The following is a 22,444-nucleotide window of genomic DNA, read 5'->3' on the forward strand; positions in this document are numbered from 1 at the left end:
GCCATCCTGGGAGGCTATGGAATCTTCTGTCTTGACCTACAATACAGTGACGCTGTTCTCTACTGATCTAACATCTGTGGCATGCTCTGATCTAATGATTTATTACTGACAGAGGGGTTGTGGGGCTTGGGACAAATCAGCCTGTACAAGGCCCCTTTAACACTGAACAAGGCAGGGCTACAGCTGCTCCGCCCAGCACCACAGGGCCCCCCAAAGCGCGGAGCCTGGAGCAGTTGCCCAGATTCACCTCCCCTAGGGACAGCCTCGGCTACTGACCAAATGTATTGGGCATGCTGCAAGTGGGAAGCTGTTACTTTATGGCGGCATGAACCTTTAGCTCTGCCTGTCTTCCAGCTGACACAGATGGTGTGGTGAACTTCCCAATGACCTCTGTTTTTGAAATTTAGGAACTTTTAAACTGATCATGGGATTCTGAGTTAAGGATACTACCCCATTGCTGAGGGATTCTTCCTTTAGTCCAGCCTTTTCCAGTTTCTCAGTGCTGGGGAGGGTGGGGGTGTCATTCTTCCCAAATAGCACACATGGCACTTTCCCCTCTGCTGCATGTCCCATGTGTAACCCAGTACCCCTCACTGTGCATGCAGCACAGGCATGTGTTCAGCTCCCTCCTCTGTGCACAGTGCAAGCAGCCCGTTGTCCATCGCTGAGTGTGCAGTGCAAGTAGCCCAGCTTCTTTCTGTGCTACACAGTCAAGACAAACACCCCAGCCCTGTTTTAGGCCAAGAAGGCTACTTGAAAGTGCCTTTGAATGTACTTTGGGAATTACAGTGGCACTGGAAAGCTGTAACATCATGGATCATGGTAGGAAAGCTTAGATCTGTCTCTGCAATTTTGAATAGTAGTATTTTTTTTGTTTGTTTCACGTTAAATTGAGTAGTTTTGTTTAATTCTGAGGAGCATTAGAGAAACGGTACATAGAAATACAAGATTAGCTTGACCATTTTAGTCTAATCTTTGGATAAGTATGGAATTACAGAAACTGCACACTTTCTCTACACTACTTTATTTATACTTTGTCTGTCTCCCTATCCCACCCCTTTTAGAGAAACAGACTTTCACAATTACACGCTGGTCTCTTTGAATGAGGAATTTAATCGTGGACGGGGACTTGACATGGGGGCCAGAGCATGGGAGAAGGGAGAAGTGTTAATGTTCTTCTGTGATGTAGATATTTACTTCACAGTTGAGTTCCTTAACAGTTGCCGTTTGAATGCCGAGCCAGGTAAGTTTCTGTTAAGTCAAACAAACAGCAGAATTTTTCGTTCTATTTGGGGCTGAAATGGATCTGCTAAGATCACAGATAAAATACAATTTGAGTAGTGGACTAATGTCAATACTGTATTTTTAAAAAGGCAGAATTACTCTTCAGACAGAAATGTAAACATTAGTGCAGTATTAAGGTGGAGAAACTCGAAATGAAACTGGGAAGATGAACGAGCTGGAGTATAAGCATTCACTCTGCTGATGCCTTTAATGCAATTAGTCTTCATTGACAGTCATAGCTAGATTTTAAAATACATATGAATGTTTAGACTGTGTATTGTGTACAGTATACTCAGTTGACACGTTTTTTCATGCTGGGAGTCTGGAAAACAAGCCGAGGTTTTGTGGGCATGGGTTTTTAATATCTATAACAAATTCAAGCATTTTTTCATGGGCTCAAAAGTAAAAAGCTATATCAGTGCTGAGTCAAGCATGGGAAATATGTAGTTGGAAAATCATGAATTTGGCAGTCGTGTGATTTCTAACTTTTCTCACAGTATGTGCTTCACCAGTCTCTCAGTGCTTTTTTATGTTGACCTTCATGGTTCTTTCCCCTTTTTCCAACCCTTGATTTTTTTAAGCATTTATTTAATCCCCACAACATCCTTTTGGGATTATAATATAATCACCATTTTACAGGTGAGGTAGAATTTGAACTGTTTTTTTCATTAAGACCACACACTGGTGTCAGGGTTAGAATTAGAACCTGAGATGCATATGCATATCCCTAGGTTCGGTTTTCCAGGCCTTGATTTCAGGACCTAGTGAAGCTTTTATGTATTTTATAAACCCAATATGTAAGCCAGCATGGTGTCACAAAAGGAATATTTGCTTTTTATTTTTACCTTTTTATTATTTGAAATGTACTTTTAAACTCAAATACTTTTGTTTCTCAAATGGCAGTTGACAGAGAGTAGATACTTTTCCCCCCAAAAGATGTGACAGACGAGCTCTTTTTCTTCAATTCACTTTATCATCACTTTTACACAATGATAATGGAGTGGGGGACATTTAAGTACTTGGAAAGGTTTGGAGAGGTCACCCCAGGGTGCATCTTGTCAACTTTCTCCATGATGTTAAACCAGTGAAAGTGAGAGGCTGCCTTGATCTCTACCGCAGTGCAGATGGCATTGCTAATTTGGCTTGGAGTAGAAGTTGAAGAAGACTTCTTCCTTTCTTGTGTGCCTGTGAACACATCTGAGCCTTGATACATATTATAGCATGCTGGTGCTTTTGGAAAAAAGGAAGGAATCTCATCCAAACAGAGCTTCGGTGAGACCAAGTGAACAGCAAGGCTGACCTCTCATTAACATTGCTTTTGGATCTTATCTTAACTTGGTCTTGAATTGGATCTATAGGTTATACAAAGCTGAAAAGATGATTTGTGACAGCTTAAGAGAAGCATTCTCCCAGATGAAGGATCTGGAGTCTGGGTACAAGCAGGCAATATGGGTGGTCTCCCAGTTATGCATAAGCTCCCCTTAGGAGCATCTGTCAGACTTCTGCAGCATGCTGTGTGTGGACTGTGAAATGGCATTCTCCAGCGACTTCTCCTGTCTACCTTAAAGTAGGAGGTGTGCTTGGGTAACACATCTATTCTGATTTTTACAGGCAAGAAAGTTTTTTACCCTGTGGTGTTTAGCCTTTATAATCCAGCTATTGTCTATGCCAATCAAGATATGCCACCCCCAGTGGAGCAGCAATTGGTAAGTAACCTGACTTTAAAGAAGCTTAAAACTCTGTTCTATGTATTAATAGGCCAGTGATTTTTTTGGGAGAATGTTATCATGTCCTAGGCACTTCCAAGATATATTGATGGAGATCTTAATTAAATAGACCTTTTCCCATATGGAAGAAACACTGACTTATGAGAGCTTTGACTATGGATCTTGACAGTACAAACTCAGTATTTCTGGATTATTAGGTAACTTGTATCCGGTATTTAGTGACCTGTGAAACTAATCAAGAGAAGTTGGTAACTGTGGGCATTTATACTTTTTGCACTGCAACTATGGACATTTATACCTTTTCACACTGCAACGCGCTGGAGATCGGACACGTCGGAGCAGATTTGATTAATGGAGTCTGCTTTGCATGTGAGCTGACTCACTGCACTGCCTTGCATTCAGTTATAAAAGCAGCAAAATGCAGTCAGCATGCAGAAAATGGCAGTGGTGTGCTTTTGAACTCAAACACCTTTGATGTGTTTTAGTTCAAAATCATGCTGCTGTCACTTTCTCAGTGCTGACGGATTTCACCATTTATACAAATGTATGCACCTCAGCATCAGGCACTTTTCAAAAAGCACCCAGCACTGTGGCACAAGCATGTGTACAAGTGCCTTAAGGTTTTCAAGTCAGCATTCCAGCTAGCGAGCAGACCTGTACCATATCGGAGGACAGCTGCTGGCAGTCATCCTTGAGTGATGTAAATTGGAATATCTCCCATGGCAGTAAATGGGGTAAAGATTAAAATGAAGAGCAGTGCTTGCCCATCCTTGGTAGTGCAGATGAAACAGTGGTATCTACAATAGGCTGGTGTTTGCTGCTAAGTCATACTTGGGGGGCATGGTCTGGTCTGCTCTCACAGTTTGGGGAGGCAGTGCATCAAGTTATAAGTTCACTACTCTTAATAGCACAAGCATTTTGGGTTATGGTGGTCTTCTCTGCAGGGTTTTACCTCCTTCATCCAACGTCAGACAGACTCATAGTAAAGTCATAGTAGTACAGCACTTTTCAAATGGAAATGCTGCCTCTCTAAAGCATTGTAATATAAATAAAAATAACAGCCAATAATAACAAACACAAGAGAACCATTCAAGACTTTGGGACTACTGAAGATGGGGAGAAAGGAAAGGCTACTGATGGGCAGGAATTAGGAAGGACTCTGATTCAAGAATAAGGCCCAGTGTAGTCAAGTTGGCTGGTCTTACTGCTTGTAGAGATCTTGGATAATTGAGTTAATAAAAAAGGTTTTAAGAGAGAGGACATTGATTTAAAGGGGCATTTGTTTGGTGGATAATAAAGAGGAAAATAAAGAGCATTCAAAGTTGTTGGAAAGGAGACTTAAGGGTCAGAGAGGAGTGTGTGTGACTTTCAGAGATCAAAGCTGAGACATGACTTTTAAGTTGAGGAGGAAGTTGTTGTTCAGCTCTGTACAGAAACACTAAATAGCATGAAAATGGAGAAAAGCAGAACTGGAATGTAAACTGGAGAGATGAGAAGCAGATTTGTCCGGGGCAGAATAGATGGATGTAAGAATGGGACTGTTGGTATGAAGAGAAAGGGGAGAGCAGTCAGAGTACGAACGGAGATCAAGTAAGGAGCAGGTGTGTAGGACAAGGTAGGCAAGAGGAGAATGTATAGTTTATAATAATGGACTTGAGTGCCTTGAATGTAACCTGTCTACATTGACGGTGGTAGCTGGATTTTAAAATACAACTGATTTTTAGACTACACAGTTACGTAAGTCCCACACTTTGAAGGAGGCTGACAAGTAGTTGAAATGAAACAGGTGAATGTACAAAAACAAATGAAACAAGTGAATGTACAAAAACAAATGTGTTAAAATAGCATCAATCTATTTGATCCCTAGGGAAATGTTTGTATGTTATGAAACCAAACCTGATATCCCTTTCCCTTTTGAGCTATCTAATATTATAGGAGAAAATAAAAAAGAAACTGCTAAAATATTTTAAAATTATAGGTGCACAAGAAAGATTCTGGCTTCTGGCGGGATTTCGGTTTTGGGATGACTTGTCAATATCGGACAGACTTTCTGACTGTTGGTAAGAATGAGTCACTTAACTTTAGAACCCTTCACCAGAACCTGTGAAAAGCAAGTTTTCTTCTCTACTTGACACTCATAACCAGAGAAATAAGTTAATAGTAATAATATTAACAGAAATAAGTTGTTAATGGATTATGTTTAACAAATATTTACAGAAATTATTGTTAAAATAAATATAAAAAATATTCAAGTGCTGAGAGCATTTATTCAATAAGTTACCAAAATAAATCTTTCACTTTTTGACTGTCTATTTCAGCTTAATGGAGTGAATTAACCAAACATTTGAAACATGCACTGCATGTTAGTGGTGGAAGAAGGGAACATTCCTTCCATCCTTTGATTTTTAATATGTATTGTATTTGAAGTTTTTTATGCAAGAATTAAAAATGTCAGGTTTTGGAGATGTACTTTGGCACCCTCTTGTGGTATAATGTTAAAAATGAATGAAGTTTGACTGCTTTAGTTTTGAGCAGTCTTCCTTTGGATCCAATAATGGATGGTAGTAATTAATTAAGCTGGCTGACACTACAGTGTTTCATAATCTTAATGCAGAATTATTGCTTGTAGAAGTCCTGATGCCTTGTGCACATGGGATGGTACCCCATAATTCTCAGGGGTTTCCATTTTAAGCTAAATTGATTATAGATATAGATATATATAATTTTTTTTTTTTTTTTTTTTTTTTACTATTTATGACTTCGGTCAGCCAAGGGAGAATGCAACAAGCAGATATCTTTTTCAAGACTGTTTCTTAAAATGGGGAGTGTCCATAAAGTTGGCTGTTCATGTGGTCCTGGGTTACTTCATTTCCAAATGTGAAAATCCACATCAAACATCTTAGAATTAGAGAGAGATCATTGTTTTCACTACTATTTTCAGTAGCAGTCACAAGGCCCTAATGTATGTTTCTGGGAGTGAATATTCCACGTGGAAGGCTAGCTTCCACTGCCAAAGGATATGGCACATTAATTATTCCATGAATGTTGTGAAATCTGCTGCTGTTTTTAAACGACATTCCAGAGGGTGAACTTGATAGAATAGTGATTTTTTTTTTCAACACAAATTTCTGATGGTCTCTTTTTGCATTTATTATAGGTGGATTTGATTTGGAAGTAAAAGGCTGGGGTGGAGAGGATGTTCACCTTTACAGAAAGTACTTGCATGGTGACCTCATTGTAATCCGGACACCAGTCCCAGGCCTATTTCATCTCTGGCATGAGAAACATTGTGCAGATGAGCTGACTCCAGAGCAATACCGTATGTGTATCCAATCTAAAGCCATGAATGAAGCATCTCATTCACACCTTGGAATGCTCGTCTTCAGGGAGGAGATAGAAACCCATCTCCGAAAACAGGCCTATAGGACTAACAGCGAAGCAGTAGGTTGAAAGGGATCCTTAGCGTTGTATGAAATGGAAGATGTTAAATTGCAAGGAACCAGCATCATTCTACAGCCTTAATTCTGCTTTAAAAATGCAGTGCCTCTTTCAGTGAAGAACGGTTGAAGTTCTTCTTTGACTGGTATGCTGTTATCTACATACTTCACGAGTTCAGGCACCTAGTAAAGAACTTTTGAGAGTCAGTAGTTCTACAGTATTACACTTACAGGGAAAAATACAACAGCAGAATGTATGACTTAGCATTTTGGTACTTCTGATTAAATTTTGTTTCTCACACTTGCATTATTTTAAGGTAAGGAATACTTTAGGTAGACAGTGTTTTGTTTTGTCTGCTGAGTATTGGTACTCTTTGTATGGCTCATTGCACTGTAATACTAGGAAAGTACTGTATTTACATTCCAAGGAGAAATAAAACATAAATGTGACCATGAAACTTGTTTGGGTGGGGGGTGGAATGTATGCAAGAGCTTGACTAACATGTTAATCAGTTAACTGGCTGAATTCACAGCAATACTTTGGTAACTGAGCTCACTGTATTAATGGCCATCCATGTAATTATGGAAGAATTTATATTGGAAAAAAAGGTGGGGGGAAATAAGGAAACCTCTTGAAGGCAGAATTCTAGAACAATTAGTATCATTTCACATTCCCAATTCAGAAGTGAGCTGGGGACTTACTTTTTGTTTGTTTGTTTTTAGCTCCAGGCCAAAATCATCCTCAGGTGTATTTCAAGATGCTCTAAGATAGGCAGTATGAATACAAGCAGGTCACCTTCTTTCATGTTGCTTCATTGTAATATGATAAAATTTACTCTTTTTTTTTTTTTTAAAGATACCTTTTCATTTTTCAGATGAATGTTGCATTCCATTAGTTCAGTGGACTAATGGACTACTGTTCAGTCTCCACAAATTAAGAAATTTAGTTTAAAACTGTTCACTAACTCTGCTTATTGATATATATTTTAAAATTCAGTTTTAGTTTAAAAAAATCCTAAGGGAAACGAATTGAAAATCTGTGATTGCTGGAAGGCAAATATGCTGTGGAAAATAATACTGGACACTGATCCTTTTTACATGTACATAAAATTTGCCTTTATGTAACTTATTGTGGAGAACAGTGTACTGAATTGTGTTTTAAGCTGGGGAGAATGTTATGCAAGGTGTCTTGCAGTTGGTATTCTCTTTATAATAAATTGAATAATTCTGAATTTTATAACTTTTCAAGCTAGTGCATTGAAATATAAGTTGCAACTTTTCCAAGCTAGTGCATTGAAATTAAATATAAGCTGTTATAAAGCAAAGATGGATATTCCGGTATCACCTACCTCATAAAAACAAGTTAATTGAAAGTCATGCTTACATCAGAAAGATAATTTGCAGCTAAGATCACTCAAATGCAGATCCTACCAGGTCGGGTGAACCATCATACCTAGAATGAAGGCTTTTTACTTCTCTGTAGAAAGCCACCACTTAAACACCACATCATGACCTTCCCACTATACTTGTGATATTTCTACTGTTCTATATTTAACTAAGGAACCATATATTTAGGGCAGTGTGTGGTGAGGTGTGGAAAAGGTCAGGGTGCAAGCAGTCTTGGAAGAGGCAAGGTTTGAGCTGGGGAAGGCCAGGGAATGGTAAGAAGATCAGAATAGAGGATCTGTGTAGGTGACTCTCCTGTCATTTGTAACTGAACAAATCTCTCTGCCTTGCTTTGCATTCCACTCTAAGGAACCAGCCGTCAAAAGTGCCAGTGTTAACTGCCTTGCCACATCTTGATCTAAGTCTGCATGGCAGAATTCATCTGGATTCTTATGGTACATCTATACAGATATATGCAAGGTTAGGCTTGTGTTCATGCTTGTATAACGGGCATGCACACAGATGACCCTTATGCTGAGGTACAGTCCAGTGTGCAAACTCTTCTCAGCTTCCGGGTACTTGCCTGCATCTGCCAACAGGCACTGTGCAGTGTAACTGCAAGTTATGGTGGTAAAATACAGGCAGTACTCCAGTGGCAGTACCATGTCTTCTTGATCCTCTGTTCTCCTCCACCTTTTTTTTCTCCTGCCAGAGATGGATAAGGTACTTCTCAGGGCTCTGAGCATCTAAATTGCCACTACCAATGACTGTGCTTTTTAAGTGGACTTTTATCCTTTTCGGAGAGGAAAGGAGGCTGTCACAGAACAGCCCCAAAATGTACTGGTGGTTGTGGCACTGTAATTGTCCCTTACTGTTTCTTCCAGCAGAGATACCCTTGTGATCCTCATGTGAACAAGGTCTTCCCACTTTGTTTCCTTGCTTGACTCTCAAGCTACACCTTAACATTAAATCAGTGTGTGGGTCCCTGGGGCTGGCTGCCATAGGAACAGTGAAGTTTTGTGGGGGAGAGTCCCCTTTTGGAGGGGCAAAAGATCACTAAGAGGAAGTGGGACAGGGAACTCTCACCCTGCAAGTGCATCACTGTATCACAAACACAACATAGGAAGAGGTGGGGAAGCAGACCATGGCTCTGACACCTGCATTCTTCTCACTTGCTTCATTTTTTTTTTAAATGTACTTTTCACTTCAGTTTTTTGTTTTCATGTTTGTGGAAGAGGCAGGGCATGATGGGGGCATGTGCTCCACACCTGCACAGGGTGGGCTGCAGCTGCCCTAAAATTCCCCATAGTCCCCACTGACCACCTTGAGCGCAGCCTGGTGTGGCCCCAGCCAGCCTGTGCAGATCCAGGGCACATACCCCCACCATGCCCTGCCGCCACTTGCCCAGCTGGGACGGGGCAAAGCTGTGGCTTGTCCAGGAGACAGGGTGACTAAAGCAGCTCCTGCTGCTACACCCTCCTTGTCTGAGGCAATGCGGTGCCTCTGCCCCACGCTCCCCACCACCTCGGCTGGGTGAGTGGCAGCAGGCATAACCCCCACTGCCAGCGCCATTGCAACTGCCCAGGGCGAGCTGTGCCTGCGTCCCACGCCCCACTCTCCATCCTGGTTGGGCAAGCAGCACGAGGGCTGAGCCCCCACTCCCAGCACCTTGTGGCTGGAGCAGAGCCTGACACGGGCCTGGCCCCGCCTGCCCTGCACAGATCTGGGGCACACCCCCCTCTCCCCATTCCCTCCCGGACTGGCAGCGCTTAGCAGCAGGAGCTGCCCCACCTCCTCCCTACACCTCCACCCCAACTGGCTAGCTTGCTCCAGCACTGGCCCCAGCCCTAGCTGCAATCCCTCCCTTGCTGCAGCAGCAGCATTGATCTGCACCCCCATGCCCCTTCTCTCCTCCCTCCCCCACACCTTAGCACACTTACCAGCAGAATGCAGCTGTGTGAGTGTTGTAAAGGCAAAAACCATATTGGAACCTTGAAACAGGGTGTCAATTTACAAATGTCATAAGTGCTGTTCATCCCAACTCAAAGGAATATTCTGCACTGGTCTGGTCCTGCAGGAAGCAAACCAGGAAAGCCAAGGCTGCAATTGAACTCCAACTAGGTTCAAGCATCAAGGACAATAAAAAGTCCTTTTTCAGATAGGTGGGGAGCCGGAGGAAAAGCAAGGGCAACACTGGACCCCTACTGAACCAGATGGAGTAACTGACAACGGATGCGCAGGAAAAAGCCAGCCTATTAAATGGATACTTTTGCATTGGTCTTTCATCAGTCCCATGGGACACCCATGCCCACTATGGGACAGGGAGGTCCGGGTGAGGGAGATCCCCTGCCCTCCATCAATGCTGATGTTGTGAAGGAACACCTTGAGAGGCTGGATACCTTCAAGTCAGCTGGACCTGACAGTCTACACCCAGGGTACTCAAGGAGCTGGCGAGCATCATAGACTAGCCTCTGGCACAGATCTTTGAAAACTCCTGGTGCTCTGGTGTAGTGCCCAAAGACTGGAAGAAGGCCAATGTGGTGCCTATCTTCAAGAAAGGGAGGAAAGTGGATCTGGCAAACTATAGGCCCATCAGCCTGACTTCTATTCCAGGGAAGATCTTAGAAAAGTTTATTAAAGAGGCCATCCTTAATAGACTGGCTGTCGCCAACATCCTGAGGGATAGCCAGCATGGGTTTGTTGCGGGTAGGTCTTGCTTGATCAGTCTCATTTCCTTTTATGACCAGGTGACCTATCACCTGGACAAGGGAGAAGAGATTGTCATATATCTTGACTTGGGATACCAGATCAAAGGCTTTTCTCATGATTACCTCCTGGCAAAACTGGTCAATTGTGGCCTTGGGTCCACCATGATCCGGTGGCTGGGAAATTGGCTCCATGGTTGGACCCAGAGGGTAGTAATTGAAGTGAATCATCATGGTGCCATGTGACCAGTGGGGTTCCCCAAGGCTTTTTCCTTAGACCCATATTGTTAGCTTATCTTGCTGGGATCCTATGACCTCAGCTGACTTCCTGCCCTTTGGGTGGGGGACTGGACTCAATGATCTTCCGAGGTCCCTTCCAGCCCTAATGTCTATGGAAAAATCTATGAAAGTCGTAAGTCGAGGACTGCCTATACAATCATCTGTGCTTGGACCCGTGCCTTCCATGGGAAGAATTGATGAGACGGCCACTTATGCTTCAAGCTCCTTGATCTCCTGCCAAGAGCCTCATAGTCCCCTCTGATTTGGTCAGTGTCATTCCTGGCAGTATCATTAGTGCCTATATAGACAATAGGAAGGGAAGGGGTCATAGTCTGAAGGATGGATTAACTTTGGAAGACTGTGATATCCTGAATTTGGGCTCCAGGCAGGCAGCATACCACCAAGGCCCCCCCAATCTGGATGAGAAATTGGTGCCTCTGTCCCCTGCAGAAGGGAGTCACAAACCACCACCTCTCTTTTCTTTCTTGGTACAGTTGTCCTACAGCCCCTGTCCTGGGTGTCCTGCACTTCCTGCTAAGCTGCTCCCTCCTCTGCCTCATGCCTAGAGGTGTTCTCTCCTCTGCCTCTTCTTCAGCAGTTCAGCTGCAGAATGCTTGAAAATGGTTGCTCGTTTCAGTTTGCTAGTCTTCAGTTCTGGAGGCCCTCCTTCAAGTAGTCACATGCTGCTACTTCTCATTACCCTTTGGCTTCTCCAGTACCAGCCTCTTGTAAGTCTTGCCCAAGTAATCCTCCTGGTCCTGCATGCAATGCAGCATGGAAACCCACGCTTCCAATCTGTGAGTCTTCTCTTCCAGGGCAAACACTAGCTTACACTTGATGTAGATGAAGTACCCTTCTCTTGACCTTCTGTGAGAAACAAACATGGCACACCCCACACAGGTATGCAGGTTACGGGTGCTGAACCAGCCTCATTTGTGCATCCTTTGCTCCATGGAGAACAACTATGCTGTCAGGAGAAAGAGTGGGGAGGAGGGAAGATGCAACAAGAAACTACACACCAAGCCCTTGCCTGTGCTCCCACACACATATACACAGAGTCCCCTGGTCCCTCCTGGGCAAACTCCCTCTCTATTTGCTATCGATAAGTAGAATATAGCCTATGTTACAAAAAACATTCTGAGTAGGGAAAAGCTAATTTGCATGACTTAGGTACTTGAACCAAGGAATAACGTGCGAAGTTGCATATCTGTGTTGCCGGCACAAGGTGCCCGAGGGAGGCAACAATTGGGTTCGTTGCCCGGTGTGCGTCGCGCCAATAAACACACCGGGGGGAGAAGTAGACCGAGTTTATTTGAGCTCAAGTAAAAGGCGCAGGGAGACTGAATGGTCTCAAATCCTGTGCCCCTAGCCCTGCAACAGTGTATATTTATACCCTGGTCACTTCTACAGTAGTTTTCCACTAGCTGCTCCCTCCTCCCTTCTCTCTCTGAGTGGTGCCCTTGCATTCCACAGATAACAGTTTTTAGGGAGTTTCAGCTTGCCTGCTACTCATTCTGTTTTCCAGTATTACAGGAGGTTACAAAAGTTCAAAGAAAGGGTTACAAAGGTTCAGGAGGGGGGGCCCTGCCTCGCCTGGGCCTAGAGCAGAGGGGCTTCATCGACACTCGTGGTCTTCCATCCCTCTGAGTTACCTAGGGTTATGCCCAGTGACACCAACAACTCCCCCCTTTGAGAATACTCAACAAAGTTTCAGCTGAGTTTTCTCATATTCTGAAGATAAAAGGCGATTAAGTGTATTTGACCAGTTACTAGGAATGGCTTGCCATGGGAGTCCTGCAGCGTGATAAGAGATTTGGGAACATATTTAACAGTTAGATAGGTTAAACTCACGGGCAAAAGTAACCTTCAGTGCTTTGTAGGTGTTTCTAACGAGGTCGGCTGGGTCCCCTCCCCACCCTGCATGTAAGGAGAATGTAGTAAAAAGTAACAGGAAAAGAAAGCCTACAGTAAAAAAGAAAAATGTTACAGTAGTTTTGAAACTTAAACTAGAATTCATACTGTTAATTCTAAACTTTTCCTCTTTTAAACAGCAACTTTAGTCCAAGGTTGTCGGTGGGCTGGACGGTCCACTGTTCCGCAGGTGGAGTAGGCACCGGTTTCAGACGAGAGTGATGAAATCAGTTCTTGTGTCTGTTGACCTTTGCCACTGTGTGGGAAACTAGTAGGACAGTGTGAGGTCCTTTCAATTTATCTTGGAGGGGCTCATTCTTTCAGGTACGAACGAGCACGGAATCCCCCAGCTATAATGAGTGGACTGGAGCATCCAGCGGAAGAGGCTGCAAGTCTTTAGTGTACCTATGGAGAGAAGAAAGTGTACCGTGACAAAATATTACATCCAATTTCCCACTTCCCTGCTACAACCTGTGTCCTGTTCATAGGCCATGCCCTTCCAAACATAATTTTAAAGGGGCTAAGCCCTAATTTTCCCTTGGGGAGGGCACGGATGCGAAGCAGAGCAAGGGGCAAAGCATTGAGCTATTGCAGAGAGGCCTTCTGGCAGATCTTTGATAGATGACACTTGAGGGTTTGATTTGTACGAGTACTGGGGATCCGGGAGCTCCCCTACTGATGGAATGAGGGCATGCATATGGGTGTCAGCAGGTCTCGGCGTCCTCAGGGTGGCAGCATTTTTAGCTTCTCTGTCCGCCTGGGCGTTACCCCTGGCTACGTCTTGATCCTCTTTCTGATGAGCCTTACAGTGTATTACTGCCACTGCCGAGGGAAGTTGAACAGTTTCCAGGAGTCGGAGAATTTGGGGTCCATACTTCACTGGGAGCCTTGGGCTGTCAGCAGTCCCCTTTGTTTCCATAGGCCAGCATGGGCATGCAGTACTCCAAAAGCATACCTAGTGTCGGTATAGATGTTGACCCATTTCCCTTTTGACAGTTCTAGTGTCTGGGTCAGGGCTACCAGTTCAGCAAGTTGAGCAGATGTTCCGGCAGGCAAACCCTTGGCCTCAGCAACATCATAGAGGGTCACAACAGCATAACCTGCCCTCCTTTGCCCTTCTACAACAATGCTACTGCCATCAGTGTACCACTCGCAATCAGCATTCAGAAGTGGCTGATCCTGTAGGTCTGCACGGCTGGAGTACTGTGCATCTATGATGTCTAAACAATCATGCTTTTGTTCTTCCGTTTCAGGTAAGAGAGTAGCCGGGTTGAGGGAGGGGCAGGTTTGCAGAGTCACTTCAGGGTTCTCCAACAGCTTAGCTTGGTACCAAGCCACCCGAGCCTGGGTGAGCCAGAGACCCCCCTTCGCGTCTAGCAGAGCCTGGACCATATGAGGGGTATACACTTGCACGACTCCTCCCAGCGTTAACTTTTCAGTTTCCTCAAGTACTAGGGCAGTTGCCGCAACTGCTTGTAAACACGCTGGCCATCCCTTGGCAACTGGATCAAGCTGTTTGGAGAAATAAGCAACGGGATGTTTCCACGCCCCCAACAATTGAGTAAGCACTCCCAGAACCATCCCTTTTCGTTCATGCACATACAATTGGAAAGGTTTAGAAAGGTCCGGTAAACCCAGGGCGGGGGCTTTCATTAGTTTCCTTTTTAGTATTTTAAATGCCTTGTCGGCTTCTGGAGTCCAATAAAAGGGGTCATGGTCTGCCCTTTTACACAGTCATATAGTGGTTTTGCCCATAGTTCAAATTCAGGGATCCATATTCTGCAAAAACCTGCCATACCGAGAAACGCCCTGAGCCACTTACGGTTGCTTGAGGTGGGAACCTGACATATAGCCTCCTTTCGTTCACTTGAAAGCTGGCGCTCCCCCTGTCTTATGTGAAATCCCAGGTATTGTACTTCAGGGAGAGCAATTTGAGCTTTATTTCGAGCCACCCGATATCCTTGAAGTCCAATAAAGTTCAGGAGGCTTACAGTGGCATTAAGGCAAGAGATTAAATCTACAGCAGCAATTAATAAATCATCCACATATTGTAACAAGAGGACTTCACGCTCATTATTCCACTCCTCCAAGTCTTTAGCTAAGGACTGGCCGAAAAGGGTAGGAGAGTTCTCAAATCCCTGGGCTAATACTGTCCAACAAAGTTGTTTCTTAACTCTTTTTCTGTCCTCCCATTCAAAAGAGAATATCTCCTGAGAGGGGTTGTCAACTGGAATCGTAAAGAAAGCGTCTTTCAAATCAAGAACTGAGAAATGAGTATACTGCCCCCCTATGGAGGCCAGCAAGGTATACAGGTTTCGGACGAGGGGATAAATAGTTTTAACCCGTTCGTTAACCGCCCTTAGGTCCTGCACCAGTCGATATGTGCCATCAGGCTTTAGTACAGGCAAGATAGGAGTGTTCCAGGCTGACTGACACTTTTGCAGTACACCATACTTTAGGAACCGGTCTATAGTCTCCTGCAGTCCCTCTCTGGCTTCCTTTTGATTGGGTACTGCTTGATTCGTACCGGACCTTTTCCCGGCAGTAGTTGGATATTAATGGGGGTTTGATGTGTAGCCTTTCCGGGGACCCCCCCTTGCCCACACCAAAGGGTATACCCGGTCTTCCCACTGGTTCCACTCCCGGGGGGCATTCATAGCTGAGGGTTCAATCGCGAGGGTCATTATCCATGCATTTTCAGGGGGCAATGTGAGGGTTATTTCATCCTGGGTAAAATGCAGTGATGCACCTAATCGACAAAGCAGGTCTCGTCCTAGCAGGGTGTTGGGCAATCTGGAAGGTAGACCAATTTGTGAGAAAGAGCCTGGTCTCCCAGAGCACATTCTGCAGGAGCGTACACTAGGCACTGAGTCTTTTTTCCCGTGGCACTTGCTATGGGAAGTTGAAGAGGTTGATTTACAGCGGTCCGTGCTGCCCCAGAGTCTACCAAAAAATCAATTTCTGAATTCCCCACCCGCATTTTTACTCGGGGTTCCGGGGGTGGGGTGGTCCATTTACCCTGACACCCCTACTCCTGTCCTTCCGCTGCCATTACAGGAGTACAATCTCTCCCTTTCTCTGGGCATTCATTCTTCCAGTGTCCCTCTTGCCAGCATAAGGCACACTGGTTCCGTCCCAGGCGTCTTTCTTGTGGGCCAGGGCGCCTGCGCCCACGACCCCTTATATTCCTGCCTCTCCCACCTTCTTGTGGCCTTTCTCTGACTCCAGCCTGTACTGCTGCTACTAGCATTCTAACTTGTCTCTTTTCCTCTTCTTCCTTTCTGAGGGTATATGCCCTGTTTGCAGTCTCCAGGATTTGTGCTACAGACATACCCATTAAGTCTTCCCTTTTTTTGTAATTTCCGCTTTATATCAGGGGCTGCGCGGCTGGTAAAAATACCCTTTATAATCACCTCCGTCGCCTGGTCATCAGGGTCTGCATTGGTATTTTGCCGAATGGCGTCCCGGATGCGCTGCAGGAACGCAACTGGACTTTCCTTTGGCTCCTGTACTATTTCGTACGGCTTTGCCCAATTATTATGTCGGACAGCCGAGTGCCTGAGCCCATGCATAAGCAGTTCTTTGTAAGAGGTAAGACAGGTATGATCCACAGGGTTGTTAGGGTCCCATCTAGGGTCTGCTAGGGGAACCACATCTGCCAGACCAGGAACATTGACGGAATCCCTTTCATGCCTCCGCTGTGCTTCCTCCCTTGCTTTGGAAATAACTTGATTCCGCTCTACTTCAGATAATAAGGTTCACATAAGGATATTACAATCGTCCCAATCAGGCTTGTAACTAGCTAAACATCCCTCAAAGACAGAGAGAAACTTACTGGGGTTAGTTGAAAATTCTCCAGCCTGTGCCTTAAAAGCCGCCAGGTCCACCGGATTAAAAGGTACGTGGGTGTATACTTGCATGGTCTGGGCTGCACGCCCATCTGCCCCAGGCCAGGCTATTACAGTTTCAGTAAGTAAAGCATAAAATCCCACTGAGGGAGGAATCTCTGGAACCAGGGGCATCTGATCTTTATATGGTGGAGGTGTTAAAGCCAAAGGGGACACCGACTCTAGCATTACAGTGGTTGGGGGGGAATGCTGAGACTCAACACTGACAACTACCGATCCTGTCAGAGTCAAATTACGCTTCTGCAAAATATCTGTCTTATTTCGTAAAGCCATAAACAATTGCGCATACAAATGTTCGTTTCACTTACCCGTCCGCTGACAAAACAGGAGTAATTGGAGGATTGTATTATAGTTAATTGACCCTTCCGGAGGCCACCTTTCCTGATCCTCCAGTTGATATTGAGGCCATTCCACTGTACAGAACCTTTTAAGATTATTTTTAGTCATTAGATCTGACTTAAACAGTTTCCAATTAGTCAGAATGCATTCTAAGGGTGTACACCATGCCCTGCCAACCGTACTCTGTCCCTGCCCCATACTCCAGGGAGACACTGGGCGTCCCCAGGTCTTAACAGGCAATGCTCAGACTGCTGAGCTTATCCTACCTTGTCCGAGGGACCAGTTCCACACCGTCGCCCATGATTGCTTCTCCACTATTTGAGCGCGTTGCACCGTTGTGCCCTTCGGGGTCAATCAAACCATGTCTCCGCCGAGGCCCCCGATGAAACCACCAGTGCGCACTGGGCGTCGGTCGTTGCCGCAAGCTGTCAACCCCAGGAGGGATCCAGGCAAGGCGAAATGTTAGCCTCGAGCCCCACGTTGGGCGCCAAAAACTGTTGCAGGCACAAGGTGCCCAAGGGAGGCAACAATTGGGTTCGTTGCCCGGTGTGCGTCGTGCCAATAAACACACCGGGGGGAGAAGTAGACCGAGTTTATTTGAGCTCAAGTAAAAGGCGCAGGGAGAATGTATGGTCTCAAATCCTGTGTCCCTAGCCCTGCAACAGTGTATATTTATACCCTGGTCGTTTCTACAGTAGTTTTCCACTATCTGTCCCCCTCCCTTTCCCTCCTCTCTTCTCTCTCTCTGAGCGGTGCCCTTGCATTCCACAGATAACAGTTTTTAGGGAGTTTCAGCTTGCTTGCTACTCATTCTGTTTTCTAGTATTACAGGAGGTTACAAAAGTTCAAAGAAAGGGTTACAAAGGTTCGGGGGGGGGGGGAGCCTGGCTCGCCTGGGCCTAGAGCAGAGGGGCTTCATCGACACTCGTGGTCTTCCATCCCTCTGAGTTACCTAGGGTTATGCCCAGTGACACCAACATCCGGATAATCATAACTTAAATTTTTAATGTGTATAGCCCAAGTTCTGACAGCTCATCCAAACCTGTGACCAAGTTTTATTATTTTCAACTCGGATGGATTGACCTGCTTCACATTTTAAGGTAACGCCCAGGTGTTGCTTACATTTTGGAATGTGATGGGTTATGATCCCATGTGGATGCAGGCTATTCAGCTTACAGGCCTTCACTGCCTTCCCTGATTTCTTCAAAGACCTACTCACTTCTATAGGAATCACCCACCAGTTTATATACAATTATTTTATACCAGTACCCTGTCATATATGGGCTAGAGATGTAAATGTCATTTAAAAATTCTCTGTTTAAACTTCTCTAGTTGTATTGGTTAAATGGTTAACCAATAGCACATACTTAGTTTAGGGACCTCTGGCAGGAACAGGTCTAACTTTAACCCCCTATGTCATCACCAAGCACCAGGTGTTGGGGAGATCCCAGGCCATTGGCAAGGAGCCACGGGAGGGGGTGGTGGGTGCAGGTGAGCGACTAGGGGGCACTGGCTAGGGCAGAACCATGGCTTCTCTGCCCCCCCACGGGCTGGGGCTGCAGATGGAAGCGGGGCTGTGGACCTCTCCTGTGTCTGGATCCCACTGCTACATGGAGAGAGAGAGGTGCTGGCCACACACACCCCCTCCCCTGGGGTCAGCTGTAACATTCTCATTGCAGCAGTGAAACTTCTGGTCCTGCAGCTGACATGCCTGGTCCCACTGCAGTGGCAGAGCTCAGGCTGGGCAACAGGCTCCCTGCGCCTCCTGCTATGTTTATGCTGCAGCCTGGCTCCTTGCAGCCGGGCTGGGCCTTCCCCAGCTGGCTCTGGGGGAAGGCAGAGCCCAGTTCCAGGAGGGTGGCCTCTACTGGACACACTGCATCCTTCCCTCTCCTGCTTGTGATGCTGGGGCTGGGCCCAGCTCTGAGGTACGAGGGGTCACTGCTGGCCCCTCAAATAGTGAGTATGGTCCTGGGGCATTCCTGAGGAGTGATTGTGCAGCAATTGTCCAGCCTGGGAATTCCCTACTGCACTGTCCTATGCTGCCACCCCTCAGGAATGCCCTTCAGGGTATGACCAGATTCCCCTCTTCCCCCAGAGTGAGCTGGGGAGGACCCAGTGTAGCAGCATGGAGAAGCCTTGGTCTGAGCCATGGCAACACAAGCACAGTGGGAGGTGCTGGGAGCCTGTCACCCTGCCCAGGCCCCACCCCTGGTGGGGGGCCAGGGAGACCCACCACAGAGCCAGGAGCCTTGCTGCTGTAGTGGGAAAGTCTTGCCCGACCCCTGTGGGGGGGGAGCTTGGCACCTCCTTCCCTCCCTCCTCATGGTGATGGGATGTGGGCACAGGAGAGGTCTGCAGCCCGAGCCATAGGTCTGCATGTGGGCAGTGCCCCCTGGGGGCTCAGCTGTGTCTGCTGCCACCCCTCTGCCCCGCAGCTCCCCACCAGCGACCTGGGGCCAGCACACAGTGAAGATGTAAGGGTCTGAGGCTGTTCCTGCTGAAGGTCACTAAACTGTAAGTAGCTAACAGTATAAATATAATTGTCCTTTAACGATTTACATCCCTAATATGGACAAGCCTGAGTGGATGCTGTAATAGACCGGTGATTGTCAACCAGGGTGCTGCCAGGGCTTTTGAAGGACGCTGCAAGGTGAGTAAAGTTAAGTAGATAAGCTCAGGTTCAGGCTTGTTCCTGCCTGGCTGATCCTCCACACCACTGCCCAGTCCTTCTGCAAGATGGTAAGTCCTGTAATATGCAAGGTTTTATTAAACTAAGTGCCACTCAATTCATAAATGTTATGGAGGAGTGCCAGTAGTCTAGTGAAGGGTGACTCAAGACCAAAAAGGTTGAGAGCCACATTGCAGATCTTTTTTTTACTAAATTCTATGATACAGTAGGCTCCAAGGGACTGAATTTGATGACCCAGATGGTTTCATACAATTATATGTTAAACCCCCCTAAATACATTTTGCTTGGTGAGGATGTCAGGTAACAGAGGTCTTCAAATATCTTGTATGCTCTGGAAAAAGCAAATAGGTAACTATCATTTACAGCATCTCCCAGTACAAAAATTAGGGTATATCCAGTGATAATAGCAGACAGCTTGTTTAAAACAGAAAGATCTGCATTTTTATGCAATATGTAATTAACTTGCAGAGCTTATGGATACAGGATGTTGTGGAGGTCAGTAATTTACTGACTAGATTCAGAAGAATGGATTAGACAGAGGATAGAGCTGTCAGGGACTATGAAACACAAGAGTCAAGTCCTCTTGCAATGCACTGCAAAATTATTAATAGAATGATGCAGTGCTAAGAATCCTGGGATATTTCCACAATAGTCCTGGAAATTCATTGTGGATTTAGCAAATAGGATAGGGGTGGTCAAAATGGCAGATCCAGCCAGCTTCCGGACTCCATTTCCCAGCAGCCCCTCTGCACATAGCTGTGGCCAGTTTCCATGGAGACCCCAGCAGCAGCAGCTCCATGATGGCACGGGGTCAGGGTTTCCATGGAGACCGGCTTCAGCAGCATTGTCAGGGCAGGGAGTTGCTCTCCATCTGGGGCTGGGATCTTACAGTGGTGACAGCTTGGCACAGAGCCTGGGCAGAGCACAGAGTCATGATCTGCTGTCTGCACACCCCCTGCTCAGGGTATGTGGGCAGCAGATCACAGCTGTGCCCCAGCTTCAGACCACAGTGTCACCACTGCAAGGTCCCAGCTCTGGAACAGCTGCATGCCCTGCCAGCACTACTGGCACTGGTCTCCATGGAAACCTTGGCCCAACACTGTCACAGCCACGCACCCCTGCTGCTGAGGTCTCCATGGAAACCACCTGCAGCAACCTCGGTGGGGACTGCTGGGAAATGGAGTCTGCTGTGGGCCCGATCTGGCCCAAGAGCAGATCTTTGCCCACCCCTGAACTAGGGTTGAGTATTGCATTGCTGCTGCTCATTTCTATATTAAACTAACCCATGTATCAGTCACTGATTAATGAACATATGCATGAGGATCCTAATGAGCAGTCCATTTCCCAGCTAAAATACGAGAGGAAGATTTGTCCCTCACAGACAGTCCATGAAGAATTTCCAGGTTGGTTCTAAATGGAAGGGGCTGGCCATGACGGCAAGTGCAGAAGAGGACCATTAATAAATTTTGCATTATTTAATATTTACTTTTGTAAACACGCTTAGCTTTTGTTAGGCAAATCAATATAATCTGCCTTGTGTTTAGAGAAACAACATAGAGATAAAAGTTAAAATAGCAATATGATGGTAATAACAATAAAGGATGACATTTTAACAGGAATGTCCCTGGCTTAACTCCAAAGCAGCAATAAAATGTAATGATTTCACCACAAACACACACACCTGACTCAGAGTCATAATATGGCCTTGTTTTCTACTCCCTGAATATGATGTTGTTATCAATATTGAATCTATGGAGACTTAATACAGGAGTGTATTCAATTTCAATTAAGTTTTACCACAGTATATGGGATAGTTTAGTTTAATAATAACCTAGAAACTAACATTTAAATAACTCATTTAATTAAAACATATTATTAATACATTTTATAACCTTCACCCCAGGTAATGATTATTAGTCATGTACAGTACAACTTCCCTAAGTATTCACACTTAATTTAAATCTACTTTGTAATAATTATCTAAATTGTTATTTAAATCAAATTACAGATGATAAGTAACTCATTAATTCTGGGTCTTCTAATTAAATGTTGAAAGCCACCCAGAACTCCCTAATATTATAACTCTTACTTCAGAGTCAGATTGTAATCCTTTTATTCATGTTAGGATGCTAGGTAAAAACATACTAGTAACTGATTTAGGAACATTCATTTCAAGTAATGATTATCCCTCATTAGGAAACTAATGATATTTTTGTTAGAAATGCACAGTAAATGGAGTATTGTTAGAATATGATTAGAAATGGAGTGTTGTTAGAACTGCACAGTTTGCATCTCGTACCTGATAAGGAAAAACACTGCCAAGGACTTTTTTCCTTGGCCAGCCTTGTTTCTTATGCTAAATCACTCCTTTCTCCACATTCCTCCGGCTTTCACATGCAGATTACAGAAGCTGGAATTCAACTGACTGTGTCCTTGAAAGGGGGCGGGATTTCAACTCTTGGTGACCTAGAGAGCTTTCTGAGCGTGCGCAATTAGCTGATGCATATTTGCCTATCTGCCCCGCATACTTAAGTAGTTAATTATAATATACATGCGACGGATTAAGTGACGTGATCACATGTATGTTTGTATGAACCGCAAATGAGTTGTAAGAGTTCCTGTTTCTGCACACGTGCCCAGGAGGAAAGAGATAAAAAGCCAGCTAAGAATTTCCTTAGGGGGCGGAGTAATCTGAGTCCTTTGACTCTGCTCTGACCCTATTTGCAAATACACCTTTGTGCTGCTAATAAGTGTGTGTCTGAGTTCTTCGCCTCCC

General features: G+C 45.2%; 1 protein-coding gene and 1 long non-coding RNA gene across 3 annotated transcripts in view; one reads left to right on the forward strand and one right to left on the reverse strand.

The window, feature by feature from the left end:
* CSGALNACT2 (chondroitin sulfate N-acetylgalactosaminyltransferase 2) overlaps nucleotides 1-7,709 on the forward strand; it is a 71,051-nt gene extending 63,342 nt beyond the window's left edge. Inside the window, exons 6-9 of the mRNA XM_090057073.1 lie at nucleotides 1,065-1,243; nucleotides 2,896-2,990; nucleotides 4,990-5,071; nucleotides 6,169-7,709. Coding sequence (XP_089913199.1) covers nucleotides 1,065-1,243; nucleotides 2,896-2,990; nucleotides 4,990-5,071; nucleotides 6,169-6,461 — 649 coding nt within the window. The 3' untranslated portion in view covers nucleotides 6,462-7,709. The remainder of the gene's footprint in view (nucleotides 1-1,064; nucleotides 1,244-2,895; nucleotides 2,991-4,989; nucleotides 5,072-6,168) is intronic.
* A 4,198-nt stretch (nucleotides 7,710-11,907) lies between these two features.
* On the reverse strand, nucleotides 11,908-22,195 carry LOC149859668 (uncharacterized). Of its 2 annotated transcripts, XR_016443635.1 has the most exons (4): nucleotides 21,968-22,195; nucleotides 17,243-17,401; nucleotides 16,946-17,061; nucleotides 11,908-13,134 (listed from the first exon to the last, which is right to left on the reverse strand). It is a non-coding gene; the product is annotated as an uncharacterized LOC149859668 (long non-coding RNA). The 2 variants fall into 2 exon arrangements; XR_016443634.1 differs by lacking the exon at nucleotides 21,968-22,195 and having other exon boundaries at nucleotides 17,243-17,605.
* Between the last annotated feature and the right edge of the window lie 249 nt (nucleotides 22,196-22,444).

This window comes from Crocodylus siamensis, chromosome 7 (assembly GCF_052110815.1).
Source record: "Crocodylus siamensis isolate JL-2025a chromosome 7, ASM5211081v1, whole genome shotgun sequence".
NCBI lineage: Eukaryota > Metazoa > Chordata > Crocodylia > Crocodylidae > Crocodylus > Crocodylus siamensis.